Raw genomic sequence first — 17,913 nt, 5'->3', positions numbered from 1 at the left:
TTCTTGTGGGAAGCCACCTGCTGAGGGACCCTTGGGTGGTTTTCAGCTGTTACGTTTGGTACCAACATCCTTCCTGTTCTGGGGTGCTGTTCCATAGGGTGGGTCTCAGAGTGGGGTCCTGAGGGCAGACAGTATATGCAGCACTCGCTTGGACACGTGGCAGTTTCCACATCAGGCTCCTGTGGGGGACATGGGGGACATTGGGTGGGCAGGGTCCTACCCAGCCCTCAACCAGAGCAGTGCAGTGTCCACACAATGGGGGTTCCTGGCCACATACACACCTCTGATGGTGCTGCAGACTCAGCTGCAGGGGCCCAAGCTGGGCCAACAGGCTGCCCTGTGCCCTTGATCCCCTCCAGGGTGATGAGGATGCTGTCAGAAGCGGCTCTGCTCCTTATGGGGTTTCTGCACATCCTGCCGAGGCTCTGAGCTCTTCTGTCTCAAGTCCTGGGTCACCTGGCCCTCTTCATGCCCTAGCCCTTGTCAGGATGAGGCGGTGGCAAGCCTGCTGTCAGGGTCTGGGGGTACCCGTGAGGGGAGGCAGGTATGTGACCCTGGGCTGCTGGTGTGAGGGCAGGAAGACCGGGATGGAGAGGGGCATGGAGGGTGGCCCCATTCTGCTTGGTTCCCAACAGCTAGGGTTACAGAGAGGAGTCCAGGCTCCATGAGGGGCTGCAGGGGCAGGGGAGCAGGAGGGAGGGAGAGGATGTGGTGCCCACTGGGGCAGGTGCAGCCTGGATGGCAGAGCCATTGCCCAGGAGAGCTGGGGGTGCCACAGCCAGGGGTCACAGGAGTGGCCTGAGTGACCCTAGCACGTGGTGCCCCCGGAGCAGGCAGCCCGGGAGGGAAAGGGCAGAGCCCCAGTGCACTGGATGACCTGGCCTCAGAGGGCACTGGCTTGCTCTGCCCCAGGTCACCAGATGCACAGGCCAGGCCGATTGGCCATTGGAGGGCACTGCCAAAGGGTGAGACCAGGGGTGTGAGGGTGGTGGGGCCATCTTGGGGGCCGGTAGCCCCTCAGCAGGCCTCTAGCCTCTTGCTGTCGCCAGCGCCCACACCCCGTCACTTGGTAGGATCACGGGAACCTCTGTTGGGATGGGGGTCCCCTCTACTTTCCCTGTGACAATTAACCCTGAGCTGGGCACGTGACAGGTGTCGAGGAAGCATGTGTGGAATGAAAAAGCAAAGGATCAAACGGTGGGCCCTGGGCAGCGTGAGAATGTGGGAGGAGGACATGCTGGCTCCTCCTCCCCACGCGGGCCCCTCATCACCCAGCACTGGCCCTCTGCACGGTCAGCTCGGCCACACAGGCCAGCCCCAGCCCGTGGCACCCCACAGCCCCACTGCCTGCAGCCCCTCCTTCCTCGGCTCACTTGTGGAGCACCTGCTGGATGCCTGCACCGCGACCAAGGCAGATGTGGCCCCGTCCTCGGGAGCCAACGTCCTCGTGGGGAGATGGCAGGCCGTGCTGAGGGGCAGGACCCAGAGCCTGGGAGGTGCCCTGTGGTGCGCACTCCCCGCCGCTGGCACATGCAGGGCTTGACCAGGATCTCAGATCCATGAAACATGAGATTCTCATCATGGTCAGAATGGAGGGCCCATGAGCCTGCCCCCCCTTCACTGAATACAGGGGTGTTGACCCCTTTCTGACCTACAGGATGTCTTTATTAGGGAGATGAGCCCCTTGTGTGGTGAGCTGCCAGCATTCCTGGGTCTTACCTTTGGACCTGGCTGAGGCAGGGACCAAGAAGAGGCCTGAATAAGAAAGGGGCACCCTGGGAGGGTCAGGGCGGCGAGGGGGGGGGGCAGGTGCAGGTGCAGACACCACCTGGGGTGTGCTTCCATGACCTTTTAAAATAGTTTATTTTCCCATAAATCATGCTATAGTGACAACTCAAAAGAACGGGAAGTCTGAGGTGTAAGGGTCAGGGCCAGTGAGTCAGGAGGTCCAGGGCAGGGGTAGCAACTTCAGGGGTCCCCACAAAGCCCTACAGGGCGATCCCTCCCCATGTGATACCCTCAGTGCTCAGCAGGGGGGTGAGGGATCCCAGGACCCCTGCCCTGCGGGGCCACCGTGGTGGGGAGAACACCATTCTAGGGCTGGAGAGGAGGACCACCTGCCGCTCCCAGGGTGGGGGCCGGGCTACTAGACCCCTGCCCCACCGCACAGTTCCCCCAGCTCCCCAGAGGACACAGTGGGAGGGCGCAGAGGAGCAGTTCGTGTGCACTGGGTGGGGACCCTTGGAGAGACTCCTGTCCCTGGGAGGCCTGTCCTCGTGAGGGACTCCAACGCTTTGTGCTTGTGTCCCACCCACCACGCACGGGAGTGGCCGTGGAGGTGGAATGTTGGTGGCGCTCGCTGCAGGAGGGGAGCACTTGGGAAACCCCCAGTCCCATGCAGACCCCGCCCTCACAGCGCTTGACCTCGCTCCTAGACTGAGAAACACCCGAGAGGCGGGGGTGACCGTGCGCGGAACGCGGAGCAATGGGGATGCTCCTGTGGAGGGAGCACCCGGCGGCAGCTGGTGGCAGGCGCCCTGGCCAGCAGGAACCCCAGGCAGCGCCCTGACCTCCTGCCCCTGCGGTCCCTTGGCCTGGGTCTCCCAGGGAAGCCGAGCACATCCACTCCCCGCTTTTGGGGAGAGGGCAGCTCCCATGCAGTGACCGCCAAGCCCAGCCTCAAGAGTTGGGATTTCCAGACAAGTGCACCTGTTCCCGGAGACCCCCGCGCACCCAGCAGTGCCGGGCAGTCCCGGACCTGCTCTACCCGGACAGCTGACGCACACACGGGGGAGTGCGGCCTTGGGGTGAACGCCGGGTCGGGGCCGCACCTTAGGGCCGCAAACGTGGGAAGGCCAAGCCCTGTCCGCAGTGGCCAGAGTGGCCCCTCGCTCCTTGCTGCGGGCTCTCCAACTCCATCTCCATCTCCACCTTGTAGTTGGGAGCCGCACCTGTGTGGCTGCGGCTTCCTGAGCCGGGGGAGAGCTGCCCGAGCTCACAGAGAGGGAAACTGAGGCTCAGGCAAGGCAAAGGCTCCTCGTCGGGGTCGCTGCCGGGCTGGCGTCCTCCGCTACCGGCAGGGCGCTCAGGAGAGGCCGGCTCCACTCAGGCCACACAGCTAGGTCTGGCTTCTCCTCTCTGTCTCCTACAGCCTGACCCGTGTGACCTGAGGTAAGTCCCTCTCTCTCAGGTTCCTCATTCCGGGCGAGGGGCGCAGCGAGGCGCCAGGCGAGGCGGGGCGCGGCAGCGGACTGTGCCCCCGGCGCTGAACGCCTACTCCCGGGCGGGGCCGGCGTGGGGCGTGGCCTGGGTGGGGGCGGAGCGGGCGGAGCCACGGCGGGGCGGGGCAGCCGACTGGGCCCCCGGCGCTGAACGCCTACTCCCGAGAGGCCGTCGCAGGGGCGAGGGCGGAGTGGGTGGAGCCACCGCGGGGCGGGGCCAATAGGCGGAGGGTGCGCCGGGGTTGGGGCGGACTCCAATGAGGGGCGGGGCTCAGGGCTGTGGCTGCGACCTCGCCGTCGCCGGAAGGGGCGGGGCTACAGTTGGGGCGGGGTTTAGGGTCTTGGAAAAGAACGGCGGGCGGGACTCAGCGAGGGGCGGAGCTAAGGGCTTCGGGGTACTCCGTACCCTACGCCGGGCGAGCAAGGATCGAGACTTCGGAAGGCCTCGAAGCGGGCGGGGGCGGAGCTGTGACGTTAGCGAGGGTGGGGCTCCGTGAGGGGCGGGGCCAAGGCCTCCGGACGGCGGCGTACCTGTCGCCGGAGGAGGCGGGGCTCCACTGGGGGGCGGGGCTTAGGGTCCTCGAGTTGACGCCGCCGCCGCTGGGGGCGGAGCGTAACGGGAAAGGGCGGGCTCAGTGCGGGCGGGTTGGGGCTGCGGCGGCGGCGACGCGGGACTGGGCCTGCCGGCGGGGGCGGGGCCTGCCGGGAAGGGGCGGGGGAACCGAGAGGAGCCGGGCGGCCGGCCGGCTGACAACCCGACCCGCGGACCGCGACAGCGGGACGGGCCGTGCCGCCGCCATGACAGGTGAGCGCGGGCGGGCGGGGGTCCGGGATGCCCTCCCGGGACGGGCGCGGCGGCCTGAGGGCGGGGGCGGCGGTTCTCCGGGGTCCCCCTGCAGCCCCTCCAGCCTCAGCCCAGGGCTCCCAGAGGGGCGCGTACCGCTGGGACGGTGCTGTGTCCCGGGACGTCCCCGGGGAACCGAGGATACAGGCTCAACCCCCCGAGGCTTTGTGCTGCGCCGGGGACCCTCACCCCTGCAGCTTCCTTCCCCGGGGACTGGGGCCCAGCCCAGCCATCCTCCCGGAGCCTGATCCCACTGGAGAGCCTGCCCCCCTTGCAGCTTCCTTCCCGGGGCCCAGCCATTCCCCCCCCCAACACACACAGCCTGATCCCACTGCAGAGTGCCCCCCCACTGCAGCTTCCTTCCCTGGGACGGGTGCCCAGCCCAGCCATCCCCGCCCCCCCACCCCGCCCAGGCCTGTTTGGATTGGAGAGCCCACCCCCCTCCTGGTCCCAGCTGAGCAGGGGAACTTCAGTGGGGGAGACACCCGTAATGGTGATGGGTTGGCGAGGGACCTTGGACAGCGCGATCAGGGAATGTGGTTGCTCCCCCGGGTTGCTCACTGGAGTCCCTCCAGTAGGATGTCATGGGCTGGGACCTGATGTTTTTTGGGACCACAGTGTCCCACCTAGGTCAGAAGAGACCCTAGCTGCTTCCCATTCCCCTGTCATCTCCCCTAATCCTTTATATTTGTGGCTAAGTGCCTCCCATCCAGAGTTGCTGTAGAGGGACATATAGGGTGTCCTCTATGTGGAGAAGGAAATAAAACCTCAGGTTAGATGAGTGCCAAGCCCCAGGCTGCCGGGGTAGTCAGTGGCAGAGGCAGAACAAGACCTGTGTCCTGCCCAGGGCCCCTCAAGGTCCTGTGGGGGACTCCCCTCCTGCCCCTTTCTCACAGCCAAGTCTGAGTGCCGAGCCTCTAGAGATCCCTCCTGTCACAGCCTGTCGCTTCTGAAATGGGGAACTGAGGCCCCGAAAGTGCAGACCCAGTGTAGTCAGATGGACTGTGCTTGCGGGGCTGCAGGGATGAAGTCCCTGGCTCACTGACCCTGTGCACTGTCGGGGCACCTGCCTTGTGCCGGTCCTGGGGCCTCCATGACAGGTTGCAGGATGAGCATTTGGACCTGATGAGTTTGCCCAGGCCAGTGCTAGCCAGCTGTCACTACAGCTGTTCCTGTTGCTGTGGAACCAGGCCCTGCCTTGTGGGGTGCTGGGGACTGAGCCCTCTCAGCTCCACACCTGAGGCCAGGTCCAGCCCTGAAACAGGAGGGGATTCTGAGAGGGACAGGAGCCAGTGGAGCCCAGCAAGGGCTCTGCAGGGGAAGACAGTGAGCTGAGCATGACATGGTGCAGGGAGAAACCACAGGACAGGTGTTCCCATCCTTGCATAGGGTCCCAGGCAGGATGGTGCCAATGGGGGCTGCTCTGCAGGATGGCTCAGTGGCCTGGGGTAAGGCAGCTCCCACAGGACCTTGAGTGCCAGGCAGGGGTAAGGGGTTGGGGTCTGTGGTCTTAGCACCAACTGGGTAAGAAGGTAGGGGAGGTGGGGCTTGGCCAAAGAAGCTAGCAAAGTCCTGCTGGGTTTTGTGCCAGAGCATTCCCCTCTATCCTTGAACACTGTCTGGGACTGTTGATCAGTGCCTGGGACCAGAGCCATTTCATTTTCCTGTGCTTTTTCGTTCCTGGGTGTGGCCCTCCGGGTGTGGTTCACACGCACAGCTTCTAACCACCACAGAAAGCTTCAGCCCCAGGCTGTGCCACCATGTCAGGTGACTCACACTTTCCGCAATAGACTTCTCTTTGCTCGGGCTGCAGCATGAGGAGCCGCCACAGCATCTACCCCTTAGTCCACCCATAGCCCTGGGCCATTCATTCCAGCACTCTTTAGTGAGCTCCTGCTGTGTGCCTGCCGTGTGCACACACTGCAGAGACAGCCCTGGGCAGAAGAACCTGCAGCCAGGCCAGGAGCAGACTTGATGCAGCTAACTGTACAGTTAACTACTATGTTAATTACACAAGTGGGGAGTCTGGATGTCAAGAGGTTGCCACAAAGCTGTGCATGGGTCCAGCCTCCATCCATCTTCACTCCCTCACTGGCTGAGGTCTTAGGCAGGTACTGTATCTCTTTGCCCTGTTTTAGTGTCCCCATTCACAAACAGGGGAGGTGGTCTTGCAGGAGTTGCAGAGCTACTGGAAAGATGGAGATGATCTGTACGCATAGAGCCTACAGAATGGCTGGTCCTGGGGCATGTGCCATGAACTGTGGCCACTGTTCTTGCCTCTTGAGTCAGAGAGGCTGCAAGTGGTGAAGCCAGATGACCAGGGTGGTCCTTCCCATGTGGCCATGCGGGTCTTCTGGTGGCCCTGCGGGTAGCTTCCTCAGCACGGTGGGGCTGCTGATGAGTCTGTCTTCCAGGTAGACTTTCAGGGCCTGGAAAGATTCAGAGGTTCGAAATGCATATTTTGGGGGGAGAAAGACCAGCCAGGAGGAGGTGGCAGTAGGAGAGAGAGAGAGATGAGTCGGCCCCATGATGTGACCCCATTTAAAAATTTTTTTAAATTTTATTTATTTTAAAAGAGACACGCACAGAGAGGCAGAGACACAGGCAGAGAGAAGCAGGCCCCTTGCGGTGAGCTCAGCGTGGGACTTGATCCCGGGACCTGGGATCACAACTTGAGCCAAAGGCAGGCGTTCAACCATTGAGCCACCCGGGTACCCCGGTGTCACCCTATTTTAAAAAATCAACTTTACTGAGATTATTTACTGACAACAGGTACACTTATTTTAAATTAATAATTTTAAATTTTTTGACAAATTTATACATCCATGGAAATACCAACCCAGACCCAATGAAGTCAAACATTTCTATCACTCCAGAAAGTTCCTTCATGCTCCTTCCCAGGCAATGCCACTGGACCCAAGGATTCATTTGCTATCTGTCCTTTCCTTTTTTTTTTTTCTTTAAAATTTAGCTATGGATTTTCAAAGTAGGATTTCTCTTTAATTAATATGTTTTATTTTTAGAGTTATTTTAGTATACAGAAAATTGAGCAGTTGGTATAGAGGGTCCCATACTCCTCCCCAAACCCACTTTCCTTTATTAATAATATCTTGCATTGATGTGATATATCTGTTACAGGCAATGAACCACTGTCAATACATTATTACTAACTAAAGCCCATAGTTTACATTATAGTTCACTTCTGTGTTGTGCATTCTATGACTTTTGAAAAGGGCATAGTGTCCTGTAGACCCCCCCATTACAGTGTCAAACAGAGTGGTTCCACTGCCCTAAAATTCCCCTGGGCTCTGCCCCTTCATCACCTGTTCTCGCCTCAGCCCTGGCAGATCTTTCTACGATCTCCATAGTTTCACATTTTCTGGAATATCGTATAGTTAGTATGTTAACTTTGCAGACTGGCTTCTTTCCCTTAATAATATGCATTCAAGTTTCCTCCCTGCCTAAAAAAAAAAAAGTTTCCTCCTTGCCTTTTTGTGACTCCAAAGATCTTTTCTTTTATCTCTGAATTTTATTTCCTTGTAAAACTGATTAAACAGAGCCACTGCACAATTATGCATTTACCTGTGTGTGTGCTAAAACGTACATAGTTTACCGTGTTAACCATTTCAGTGGCATGACATACATGCACCGCGTTGTGAAACCATCAGTACTGTCTGCTTCCAGAACTTGGTCATCACCTGGGGAAAGCTGTCCCTGTACCCAGCAACTCCCTTCCTCCCCCGCCCCCAGCCTCTGGCTCTCTCTTTAATTTGACGTTCTGTATATTTCATATAAGTGGAAATCATGTAATATTTGTCCTTTTGGGTCCTTGTTTCACATAGCACGTTTTCAGGGGTCACCATGTTGTAACATCTGTGCCAAGTTTCCTCCCTCTGTGCCTGTGGAATGTTCTACAGGGTGCGTTTATGCATCCGTCTGTACGAGGACTCCGGGGTTGTCTCTGCTTGTTGGCTGCTGTGAGTAAAGCCACCCTGAATGTCAGGCAGGTCAGCGAGTCCCTGCTCTCAGTCCTGCGATGAGTGTGTGCCAGGAGGGGCTTGCTGGGTCCAGGGGTAAGTCCGCGTTTGACTTTCCTGTTCTCTGCAGGGATGGCACCGTTAGTCCCCCAGCGCTTGCTTAGGGTTCAAGTTGTCCCCATGTGTGTCCCACTCTCTGCGTTCCTGTTTGTATGTGACTACATGTGAGCATCCGCTCCCGAGTGTGAAGTGTTTTCTCATTGTAGTTTTCTCTGCGTTTCCCTCGTGACGAGTAGCTGTGAGCATCTTGGCATGCTCTCCAGAGTCCTGTATGTCTTCTTCACAGAAGTGCCTTGTCAAGTCCTTTGCCCATTTTTGAATTGTGTCACATATGGGTTTTTGTTGTTATGGAATGATAGGAGTTCTTTTTACATTCTGGGTATTGCCCTTATCTGATGTATGCTTTGCAAATATTTTCTCCCATCCTGTGTGTTGCCGTTCTCCACACACAGGCCTACCCACTCAGAATAGGGTTTCCTTCTGGACTCTATTTTATTCTGTTGGTCTGTATGTCTGTCCTTATGCCAGTGTCACAGTGTTTTGATAGTTGTAGCTTTGTTGTAAGTTTTAAAACCAGTGTGAGTCTTCCAACTTTGTTCTTTTTTTTCAGGATGGTTTTGGCTATAAAGGTTCCTTTTAGGATGAAAACCAAGAAACATCATTGGAGTTTGGATAGGAATTACATTGACTCTGTAGATCACTTTGGGAGTATTGTCATCTTCACACCATTAAATCTTCCAGATCCGTGAACAGAGGGTATATTTCCATTTATTTTTGTATCTTTTTAAATTTCTTTCAGTGATGTTTTGAGTTTTCAGTGTACAAGTCTTTAACCTCCTTGGTTAAATTTATTCCTAAGTATTGTGTTCTTTTTGATACCATTGTAAATAGAATTGTTTTCTTACCTTTCTTTTTGGATTGTTCATTGTCAACGTATAGAGATAGAACTGATTTTCATGTATTGATTTTGTATCTTATAGCTTTGCTGAATTTGTTGATTGATTTTGACCTTTAAGATTTTCTATATATAAAATCATGTCATCTGCAAAAAGAGATAATATTACTTCTTACTTTTCATTTGAATACATTTTATTTCCCTTTTTTGTTTGATTGCGCTGGCTGGAACTTCCAGTGCAACTTTGAATAGGAATGACGAGGGTGGGCATCTTGCTTGGCAGGATTCCCTGGTCATAGGGGAAGTCCTTCAGTCTTCCCACACTGAGTATGATCTTTGCTGTGGGCTTGTCATATATGACCTTCTTCATGTTGAGGAAATTTTCTTCTAGTCTTAATTTTTGGAAAATTTTTTTTCTTTATTTTCTTTATTTTTTAAAAGACTTTTATTTATTTGACAGAGAACACACAAGCAAGGGGAGGGGCACAGGCAGAGGGAGAGGCAGACTTCCCATTTAGCAGGGAGCCCGACCTGGAGCTCAACCCCGGGACCCCAAGATCATGATCTGAGCCGAAGGCAAATGCTTAACTGGCTGAGCCACCTAGGTTTCCTGAAAGGTTTTTTCTTTTCTTTTTTTTTTCTTTTCTTTTTTTTTTCTTTTCTTTTTTTTTTTCTTTTCTTTTCTTTTTTAAGATTTTGTTTATTTATTCAGGAGAGACACAGAGAGAGAGGCAGAGACACAGGCAGAGGGAGAAGCAGGCTCCATGCGGGGAGCCAGATGTGGGACTCGATCCCAGGACCCCGGCATCACGACCTGAGTTGGAGGCAGACGCTCAGCTGAGCCACCCAGGCATCCCTAACGTTTTTTCTTTAATCAAGAAAGGGTAAATCTAGGGAGATCCCTAGATGCCCTTTCTGCAAAGCTTGAGATGATTGTGATGTGTGTGTGTTTTACTTCATTCTATTAACGTAATATGAATGGATTATCACATGTTGAAACATCCTGGTATTCTGGGGTATGATCCTTTTAGTATGCTGTTGAATTCAGGTTACTAGTGTTTTGTTGAGGATTTTGACATCAGTGTTTATAGGAGATATTGGTTGTAGTATACTTGTCTTGTATTAGGGTGATGCTGTCCTCATGGGATGAGTTAGGAAGTATTCTTTCTGTTTTTCGGAAGAATTTAACTATTAGTATTTAAATGTTTGGTAGAATTCACCAGTGGAGCCATCTGTTGCTGGGCTTTTATTTGTTAGGATAATGTTGATTAATAATTTAATTTCCTCGCTAGTTAGAGGTCCATTCAGATTTGTCTATATTTGTGTTTTGCTTTTGGTACATTGTGTGTTTTTAGGAATTTGTCCACTTCATCTCATTTGTCAAATTTGTTGGGTTACAAATTTTCATAGTATTCTATTGTAATCCTTTTTATTTCTATAAAATTGGTAGTCCTGTCCATACTCTTATTTCTTATATTAGTAACTTGAGTCTAGCTCACGGTTTGTGAGTTTGTTGATCTTTCCAAAGAACCAACTTTTGATTTTGTTTTTCTATTTTCCATTGCATTTATCTTTGCTCTAATCTTTATTGTTTCTTCCCTTCTGGTATTTTGGGTCTAGTTTGCTCTTCCCTTCCTGCTTCCTTCAGGTGTAACAGGTAGATTGTTGATCTGAGATCTCTCTTCTGTTGTAAAGTGTATACAGCGTAAATGTCTTCCTCTGAACTGCTTTCATGGCATCTTGTAAGTTTTGGTGTTTTGTATTTATATTTTCATTTGTCTCAGGGTATTTTCTAATTTCCCTTGGGATTTCTTCTTTGATCCATTCATTGTTTCATTTTCACATAATTGTGCATTTTCTAGTTTTCCTTCTGTTACTGATTTCTGGCTTTATTCCATGTGATCAGAAAACACCCTTTGTATGATTTCAGTCTTTTAAAATATGACTTCTTTTGTAGCCAAACTTGTTTTGTGGTCTTTCCTGGAGTGTTCTGTGTGTGCTTGAGGAGAGGGCATTTAGGCCCACCTTGGAGTTCTTGTGGGTTTGGTTCCAGACAGTAAATAATAAAGCAAATATTGCAATCACGCGAGTCTAGTGAATTTCTTGGTTTCCCAGTGCGTATAAAAGTTGCATTTACACTATATTGTGATCTCTCAAGGGCACAGTAGCATGTCTGGCAAACAATGTACGTACCCTAATTAAAAATATTTTATTGCTAAAAAATGCTACCAATCATCTGAGTTTCCAGTGAGTCATAATCACTGATTGCAGATCACCATTAACACTTATAATGATAATGAAAAGGTTTGAAGTAAGGTTTGAAGAATGAAAAGTTTGAATTGTAAGAATTATCAGAATGTGACACAAAGACATGACAAACAGGTGACGTTGGAAAAGTGGCGCCTGTGGACTCGCTCCACGCAGGGTTGGCACAGACCTTCAGTTTGTAGGAACACAGTGTGTGCGAAGCCCAGTTAGATGGGATGTGCTTGTGCTGTTAGGTGGACCGTCTGCGTGCATGTGTGTGCGTATATGTGTGCATGTGTGAGTGTGAGTGTTTACAGCACAGCCCATACCCGCAGTTCCCTTGCTGTTCTGGCTGTTCCTGGAAGTGGGGTACTGACGGCTCTGCTGTTATTATTCATTATTACTAAACTTTTACTATTATTTGGGGGCTCTGATAGCTGGCGCCTGTTTTAGATCTTGAATTGACCCTTATATTGACACGTGATGTACTTCCTGTCTCTCATCTTTGGGACAGAGTCTCTCTTGTCCTATTTGTGCAGCCGCCCCTGCTCCTTGGGCTGCTATTTGCCCAGCCCCTGTTCCCCTCTTCTCACTCTCAGCCCCTGGGCATCTTTGGGCTAGAGTCTTTTGGGGACAGCATATAGTTGAATCATACTTATTTTAATCCAGAGGAAAAAAGCTCTACTTCCCTCTATTCCTGCCCCCAGCACTCACCCTCCCGAGGCCCCCTGATGCTTGTGCTCACCAGATATGTGGTTCTGCCTCCCATAGGGTAGTTAGTTCTCTGACACCCACTGTGAGTCTCATGGTTCAACTCACTTCTGATGCATCAAGTCCCACCTGTTGAGGGCTCAGTGCTGCTGCTTCTGACTGAGTGGCTGTAAATTGAGGGTCCCATGACCCCATTTCTGGTGCAGTCATTTATTCAGCTCACAGAACCTGGGAGCTGGCTCCACATACTATTGCCAGTATGACAGAGGGTATTTCAAAGGACACAAGTGAACATCCACATGGAAGAGGAGCTTAGGGCACAGGCCATAGGAGGGGCGCAGAGCTTCCATGCTCCTTCCACAGGGCCAGGCAGACCACCTTCCCAGCGCCTCATGCACTCAGCAACCAAGCTCTTCAGGCTCCTTCCTGTGGCTTGGTACACGGGTTGTTTTAGGCACAATCGATGAAACCACTGCCCTTGGTGACTGATTCAGTCTCAGCCCCGCTCCCCTCCTGGAGGCCGGGTCCAGAGGACAGAAAAGCTCCAGGCCTCTAACCATGTGCTTAGCTTCACCAGATAGCAGCTCCTATCCTGTGGTTCTTCAGGGACTTCGGGAGTCTCCGCCCATTGCCATGAAGTCACAGGCTGAAAGGGGCTTGTTAGAAAAAAGCCACCTTCCCCTTCATATCTCCTCACTTAGGACATCCCCAGGCTCGTGGGAGCTCTGGACCAGGAATTGGGATGAAGATCAAGAGTGTAGTCCCTACTTTAAATCACAACATCACAAATCCATTTTGCCGATCTGTGTCTTTAATCTGTTTACATCTAAATACATACTGTAATGACTGATAATAACTTGTTTCTGCCTTTTTGCTATTTGTTTTCTGATGTCTGTAGCATTTTTGTCTTTTGTGGTTAGTCGACTTTTTCTAGTAGCACATTCTGATTCCCTTTTGTCTGTATCCCGTGGATATTTTCTTTGTGGTTATCCTGAGTATTGCGCACAATATAACCATCGAATTGACTTGATGCCGAGTTAATTCCGGTCACACACAGGCGCCCGGCCCCTGTCCGCGGACACGTACGCCAGGCTGCCACGGGGTGGAGGTGAGGGTGGGGGTGAAGGTAGTTGATGCTGTGGATTCACACTCCCCCTGGGGGATCCTATGTCCCCACCAGCCACAAACACCACAAACCCACCCCTGGTTGTTAAAGGCCCGTTGTTCTGAAGAACATTCTTAACAAGGAAGAAAGTGCACTGTGATGCTTTAGTGATGGTCCTGGAAGAAGAACAGTGGGGAGAGCACCCCCGGCCCCCAGGTGGGCACCCTGCTGTGCTGCAGCGGCTTCTCAGGGCCTTGCGAGCAACGCTGTCCCATGGCCACGCCGACACAGGCTGCCCTGTCTTCTCCAGTGAGCTCTGTGGCATCGAGAGCGGCTGGAGCCTCCACTCTGCCTCTGAGCCCAGGGGGTCATTCCAGTGCACTGGCGCCCACCATCTCTAGTGCGGGAAGGGCAGGACGGGGGTTCCGGGCTGTGCATCTTGCACTCGGGCGGGAGGTCAGCAGTTGTCAGGCTGCTTATGGCTGATGTGCCTCTGGGGGCCACAGTGTGTGTGGTGTGGGGGCCTGCTGCCCACCCCCCAGCCCTGCTGGTCATGCCCTCTGCCCTCTGCCGTTTCAGAGCAGACCTACTGTGACCGCCTGGTCCAGGACACGCCTTTCCTCCTGGGCCGGGGACGCCTCAGTGAACAGCAGGTGGACAGGATCATCCTGCAGCTAAATCGCTACTACCCCCAGATCCTCAGCAACAAGGATGCACAGAAGGTAGTGGTGGGGGCTGGCACGTCCCATTCCACCCCCCCTGGGCTGGGAGAAGACAGGAGGTGGAAGCCTGGCTCTCGCGGTTGCCTTGGGCCCAGAGCATCAGCTCTGCCAGCCTCTATGTCTCCTGTCATGGGGACCTGCGGGTGGCCCTCCAGAGATGCCAGGGGCACTGCAGGCCATGGGGCAGCCAATGCACCCAGCGGGCCTGGGGCCAGCCAGGCTCTACCCCACTGCCGCAGGGTCTGCACCCTGCCTCCTGCAGAGGTTCAAGGATGGACAGACTTTTGGGGACACCGAGGGAGGCTGGGTGCCGCTGCCTGTGCCACCCGTTCTCTGAATTCCCCACAGGGCCAGGGCCTTAGGGTGCAGGGCCCTCCAGCAGAGGAGGGACTGAGTAAGCCCTGCTCTTGGAGCTGCAGCTCCTGCCCTGGTGCAGGGTGATGGGGTTTGTGTGTGGGGCTGTCCGCAGGGTTGGGGCCTCTCCTGGGCACAGCGAGCTTGATCCCAGCACAGCCAGCATTTCCATGGGCCCTGCGCCGGCTCAGAACTTCAGTTATGAGAGGGGCAGTAAGTTAAAAGTATGGGTCAAATGTATGCCTTTTATTGTACTTAAAAGTCTAAGATACATTTGTTGTATAAAAAAATTGAAAAGTTTGAGATGTTTATACAAGAAAAGGGAGACTCTTGCGTGTACACACCCACGCTGTTCCGTTCCTCATAGTTTCCATGGCTCCTGCCATGTGCTTCCTGTGGCCTTGGATTTCTGGTTCAACTCTGGTTCCGAGGGGGATGATCCACTGCCACCAGGTGGCAGCACCAGGCCACAGCTTCTAGGTTCTGGGGATCCAAGTGCCTGGTGCGCTGACCTTTAGAACCACACGTTTCTCCATGGAACACATCAAAAGAACTTGGTTTTTTCTGCCCAACCCTTGGGTGTTAAAAGCTTGGATCACATTCCTGTAGACTGTACAAGTTATTTCCTTATGCGATCACTCGTCCCTTGTGCTGTCACCTCACTGGTTCCTCATAAGGACCCTACCATTTGGGTTTTATTATATCCTTTTTACAGGTGAGGAAACAATCGTGGGGTGAAGTGACTTGCCAGAGTCACACTGCGAGCCATTAGATCCTAACAGTTGGAATAAATCCCCACTGTCCTTGCTGTGTCCCGGCCTCCACAGGGAGGGAGTGCGGGACCCTGGCTATGCTGTGACCGCAGCCCTGCCTGAGGCCCCCCAGGCCCTGTCCCCCACTGACCTCCCCTGCATCCTTCCCGCCCTCAGTTCCGGAACCCCAAGGCGTCGGTGCGCGTGCGGCTCTGCGACCTCCTGGGCCATCTGCAGCGGAGCGGCGAGCGGGACTGCCAGGAGTTCTACCGGGCCCTGTACATCCACGCGCAGCCCCTGCACGGCCTGCTGCCCAGCCGCCTCGCCCCGCGTACGTGCACCACCGCCCTCGTGCCTGTGTCTCCGTGGGTCCCGCCACCGCTCCGCACCGTCCGGCGGCGCACCCAGGGCCTCAGGCTGGTGCTAGCCTGGAGGGACTGTCCCCGCCGGAGCGCCCAGGTGGCGGCTTAGTCCTGAGGTCCCCCTGGTCCCCTGCAGGAGGGGCTGCTGTCCGCCGTTGTCTGATGTGCAGCCAGAGGGACGGAGGGGCCCCACCGCTGGGTGTGGGTCACGCACCCAGGCGTCCTCCTGGGCCATGGGGAGAGGGCGCTCCCAGCCCCGGGCGGGGGCGGGGGGTGGGGTGGACAGCAGTCCCAGGGGGACAGGTGCCTGCCCCCGGGAACGATGGCCCCGCCCGCGGCCCCCCGGGTCTCAGGAAGTGGACAGAAGACGCGAAAGTCAAGGTCCCCTCTGCGGTGCCTACCCCTGAAGCCCGGCCCGGAAGGCTGGGTACTCACTGCCCGGTGCTCACATCCGGGTCTCGCCCCCACACCCACGGTTGGGGATGGGCCCCCTGTGGGCGGGACGAATGCTTGCCCTGCCCCGCTAACCTGCCCCATCGTCTTGTTTCCAGAGCATTCCGATTGCACAGACCTAGACTCAGGCGCCATGGGCCACGAGCTCAGTGACAGGGGTAACCGCCTCCTCCTGTTCTCTCTCACCCCCTCACCCTCCCCCCCCAGCTCCCGCTCCTGCTCCGGCTCGGGGCTGCTCCTTCGCTCCCTCTGCATGGGCCCCGGGGTGCTTGCTGGGCGCCCCCAGGTCCACAAGCCGCCTGTCTCCCCAGGACCCGTGGCCTTCCTGGCCTGCCTCGGCCTGGCTGCGGGGCTGGCGCTCCTCGTCTACTGCTGCCCTGCAGGTGGGTGCCGCCTGGCCTCTGCGTGCCTCAGTTTCCTTGCCTGCGCAGTACAGGGCGGGGCCGGGGGGGGGCAGCCGTGGGCGGGGAGGGGCGGGCCTCGGAGGAGGCGGGCGCAGGGGGACTGGAGCAGGACCCCTGCCTGTGGCCCCTACCTCACCGCCCCATGCACGGCCTTTCTCAGCTGAGCGTGGGGGGCCACCAGGCAGGGCCCTCGCGTCGCTGGGCTATTGGGCCTGGGGAGGCCTGGGCCGGTTTCTGAGGCCGCCTTGCCTCCCAGACCCCAAGGTGCTGCCGGGGGCCCGGCGCGTCCTGGGCTTCTCGCCCGTCATCGTGGACAGGCACGTCAGCCGCTTCCTGCTGGCCTTCCTCACGGACACCCCGGGGGCGCTCTGACTCCCCCTCCACGCGGGAGATGCCCCCGCAGGCCGCCACTTCTTTTCTAAATGCTTGTTTTTCACTATTTATACTTTTTAAAGAAAGTTATCTTCACCTGACAAAGGTGCTCGACATTAAATGTTGGAGCCTTGTCACTTCTCTCAGGAATGTTTTCTAGATGATTCCCACCAAGACCCCGTGGCCCCTCCGGCGAGGGTGGTGGAGCCTGGGGGCGCCTGGGCACCCCCCGCCCACCACGTTCCTTGTCCCCCCACAGGTCCTCTCCAGGCCGCCCTTCCCACTTCCAGCCCCCACCCCCATGGTGTGCACCCATCCCTGCCACCGTGGCTGCCACGGTGCCCCATCCTTTCCATTCCCACCGTTCCACCCCACCAGTGTCCTCGTGTGTCCCCGCGGGTGGGGCTGCACCCACACCTCCTGAAGAGGAAACAGGAAGGGGGCCCAGCCTGTGAGGGCACCAGGCTTTCCTGCAGCCCTCTGCCCCTCCGTGGTGTGTCCCCATCAAGGTCCTGGCCACACCTGGCCTTGCCAGCCCTGTGTTGGGAGGGGAGGCCGTCCCCACCGGGAGGCGAGGACCTGGCCTTGTGGGGTCCACTGGGCCCATCTATGACCACAAGCTGGAAATGAGCATTAGATCCTGTCCCAGATTCTAGGCAGGGTCTTGGAGGAGAACAGTCCACAGAACCTTTAGAGATGAAACCGTCATTGTGCCATCTGAGGTCCTGGCCCCTGGCTCCTCACCCCCCCACACACACCCCCAACACCCCCACAACCCCCACACCCCTGCAGCCTGGGGTTTGATGGCACCAGACACCTCATCCTCAGTGTGGGGACACAGGCCTGGCCCCTCAACCAGGGTGTCTACATCCCTGTCTCACCTGTCAGCCTCAGGTTCAGGATCCCAACATGGAAACTTCCCTTGTGGACACGGGAAGGCAAATGTGCAAGTCCCTTGGCATCGGGCATTAGCCCTGAGGGCCCTGCGAGCCCCCAGAGACCCCAGCACTGGGCCGTGCCTTCCTGCCAGCCGCCCTCATAGCATTGCACCCCCTCCGGCGTCTTGTCACCACCTGTTACTGCCGCCAAGGTGGGGCTTGCACCCGCCCTCCCCGCACATCACATGCGCTAACGAATGCTTCCCCATCAGCGCCTCCCCCACAGCATCCTGGGGAAACAGAAACACATCTGTCAGCCCAGGTTCCCCCAGGATGTTTATGGAGACTTGGGCAGGTCCCGTGGAGGCAAACGGCCTGGAGCAGGGGGAGCTGCTCTGGGCGTGGTGCCCCACCCTTAGCTCAGGGCCCACCTCCCCCACCCCCCACCCCCTCCTGCCTCCATGCCACGGGCCTTGCTGTGCCTGCAAGCTCAGCCTTGGCTGGCCTGTGCGCTTGTGCGCTGGGAGCCCCTGGGAGCTCCCCGGACAGCGCCGCC

At 55.9% G+C, this 17,913-nt stretch overlaps 1 protein-coding gene across 1 annotated transcript; it reads left to right on the top strand.

Moving 5' to 3' along the window:
• Window positions 1-3,887: 3,887 nt before the first annotated feature.
• Window positions 3,888-16,620, top strand: CARD19 (caspase recruitment domain family member 19). Its single transcript, XM_072842366.1, has 6 exons — window positions 3,888-4,026; window positions 13,640-13,782; window positions 15,066-15,219; window positions 15,802-15,861; window positions 16,015-16,086; window positions 16,364-16,620. Exons 1-6 carry the CDS (start codon window positions 4,020-4,022, stop codon window positions 16,477-16,479), a joined length of 552 nt encoding a protein of 183 aa, XP_072698467.1. The 5' UTR covers window positions 3,888-4,019; the 3' UTR covers window positions 16,480-16,620.
• The last annotated feature ends 1,293 nt before the right edge of the window (window positions 16,621-17,913 follow it).

The sequence above is a fragment of the Canis lupus genome, chromosome 1 (genome assembly GCF_048164855.1).
Source record: "Canis lupus baileyi chromosome 1, mCanLup2.hap1, whole genome shotgun sequence".
NCBI classification, from domain to species: domain Eukaryota; kingdom Metazoa; phylum Chordata; class Mammalia; order Carnivora; family Canidae; genus Canis; species Canis lupus.
This window is presented reverse-complemented; position numbering and strand designations above follow the sequence as displayed.

Coding starts and splice junctions, on each gene's coding strand:
- CARD19 (XM_072842366.1), top strand. Junction 13,783..15,065: donor GCAACAAGGATGCACAGAAG/GTAGTGGTGGGG, acceptor TCCCGCCCTCAG/TTCCGGAACCCCAAGGCGTC. Junction 15,862..16,014: donor CCACGAGCTCAGTGACAGGG/GTAACCGCCTCC, acceptor CTGTCTCCCCAG/GACCCGTGGCCTTCCTGGCC.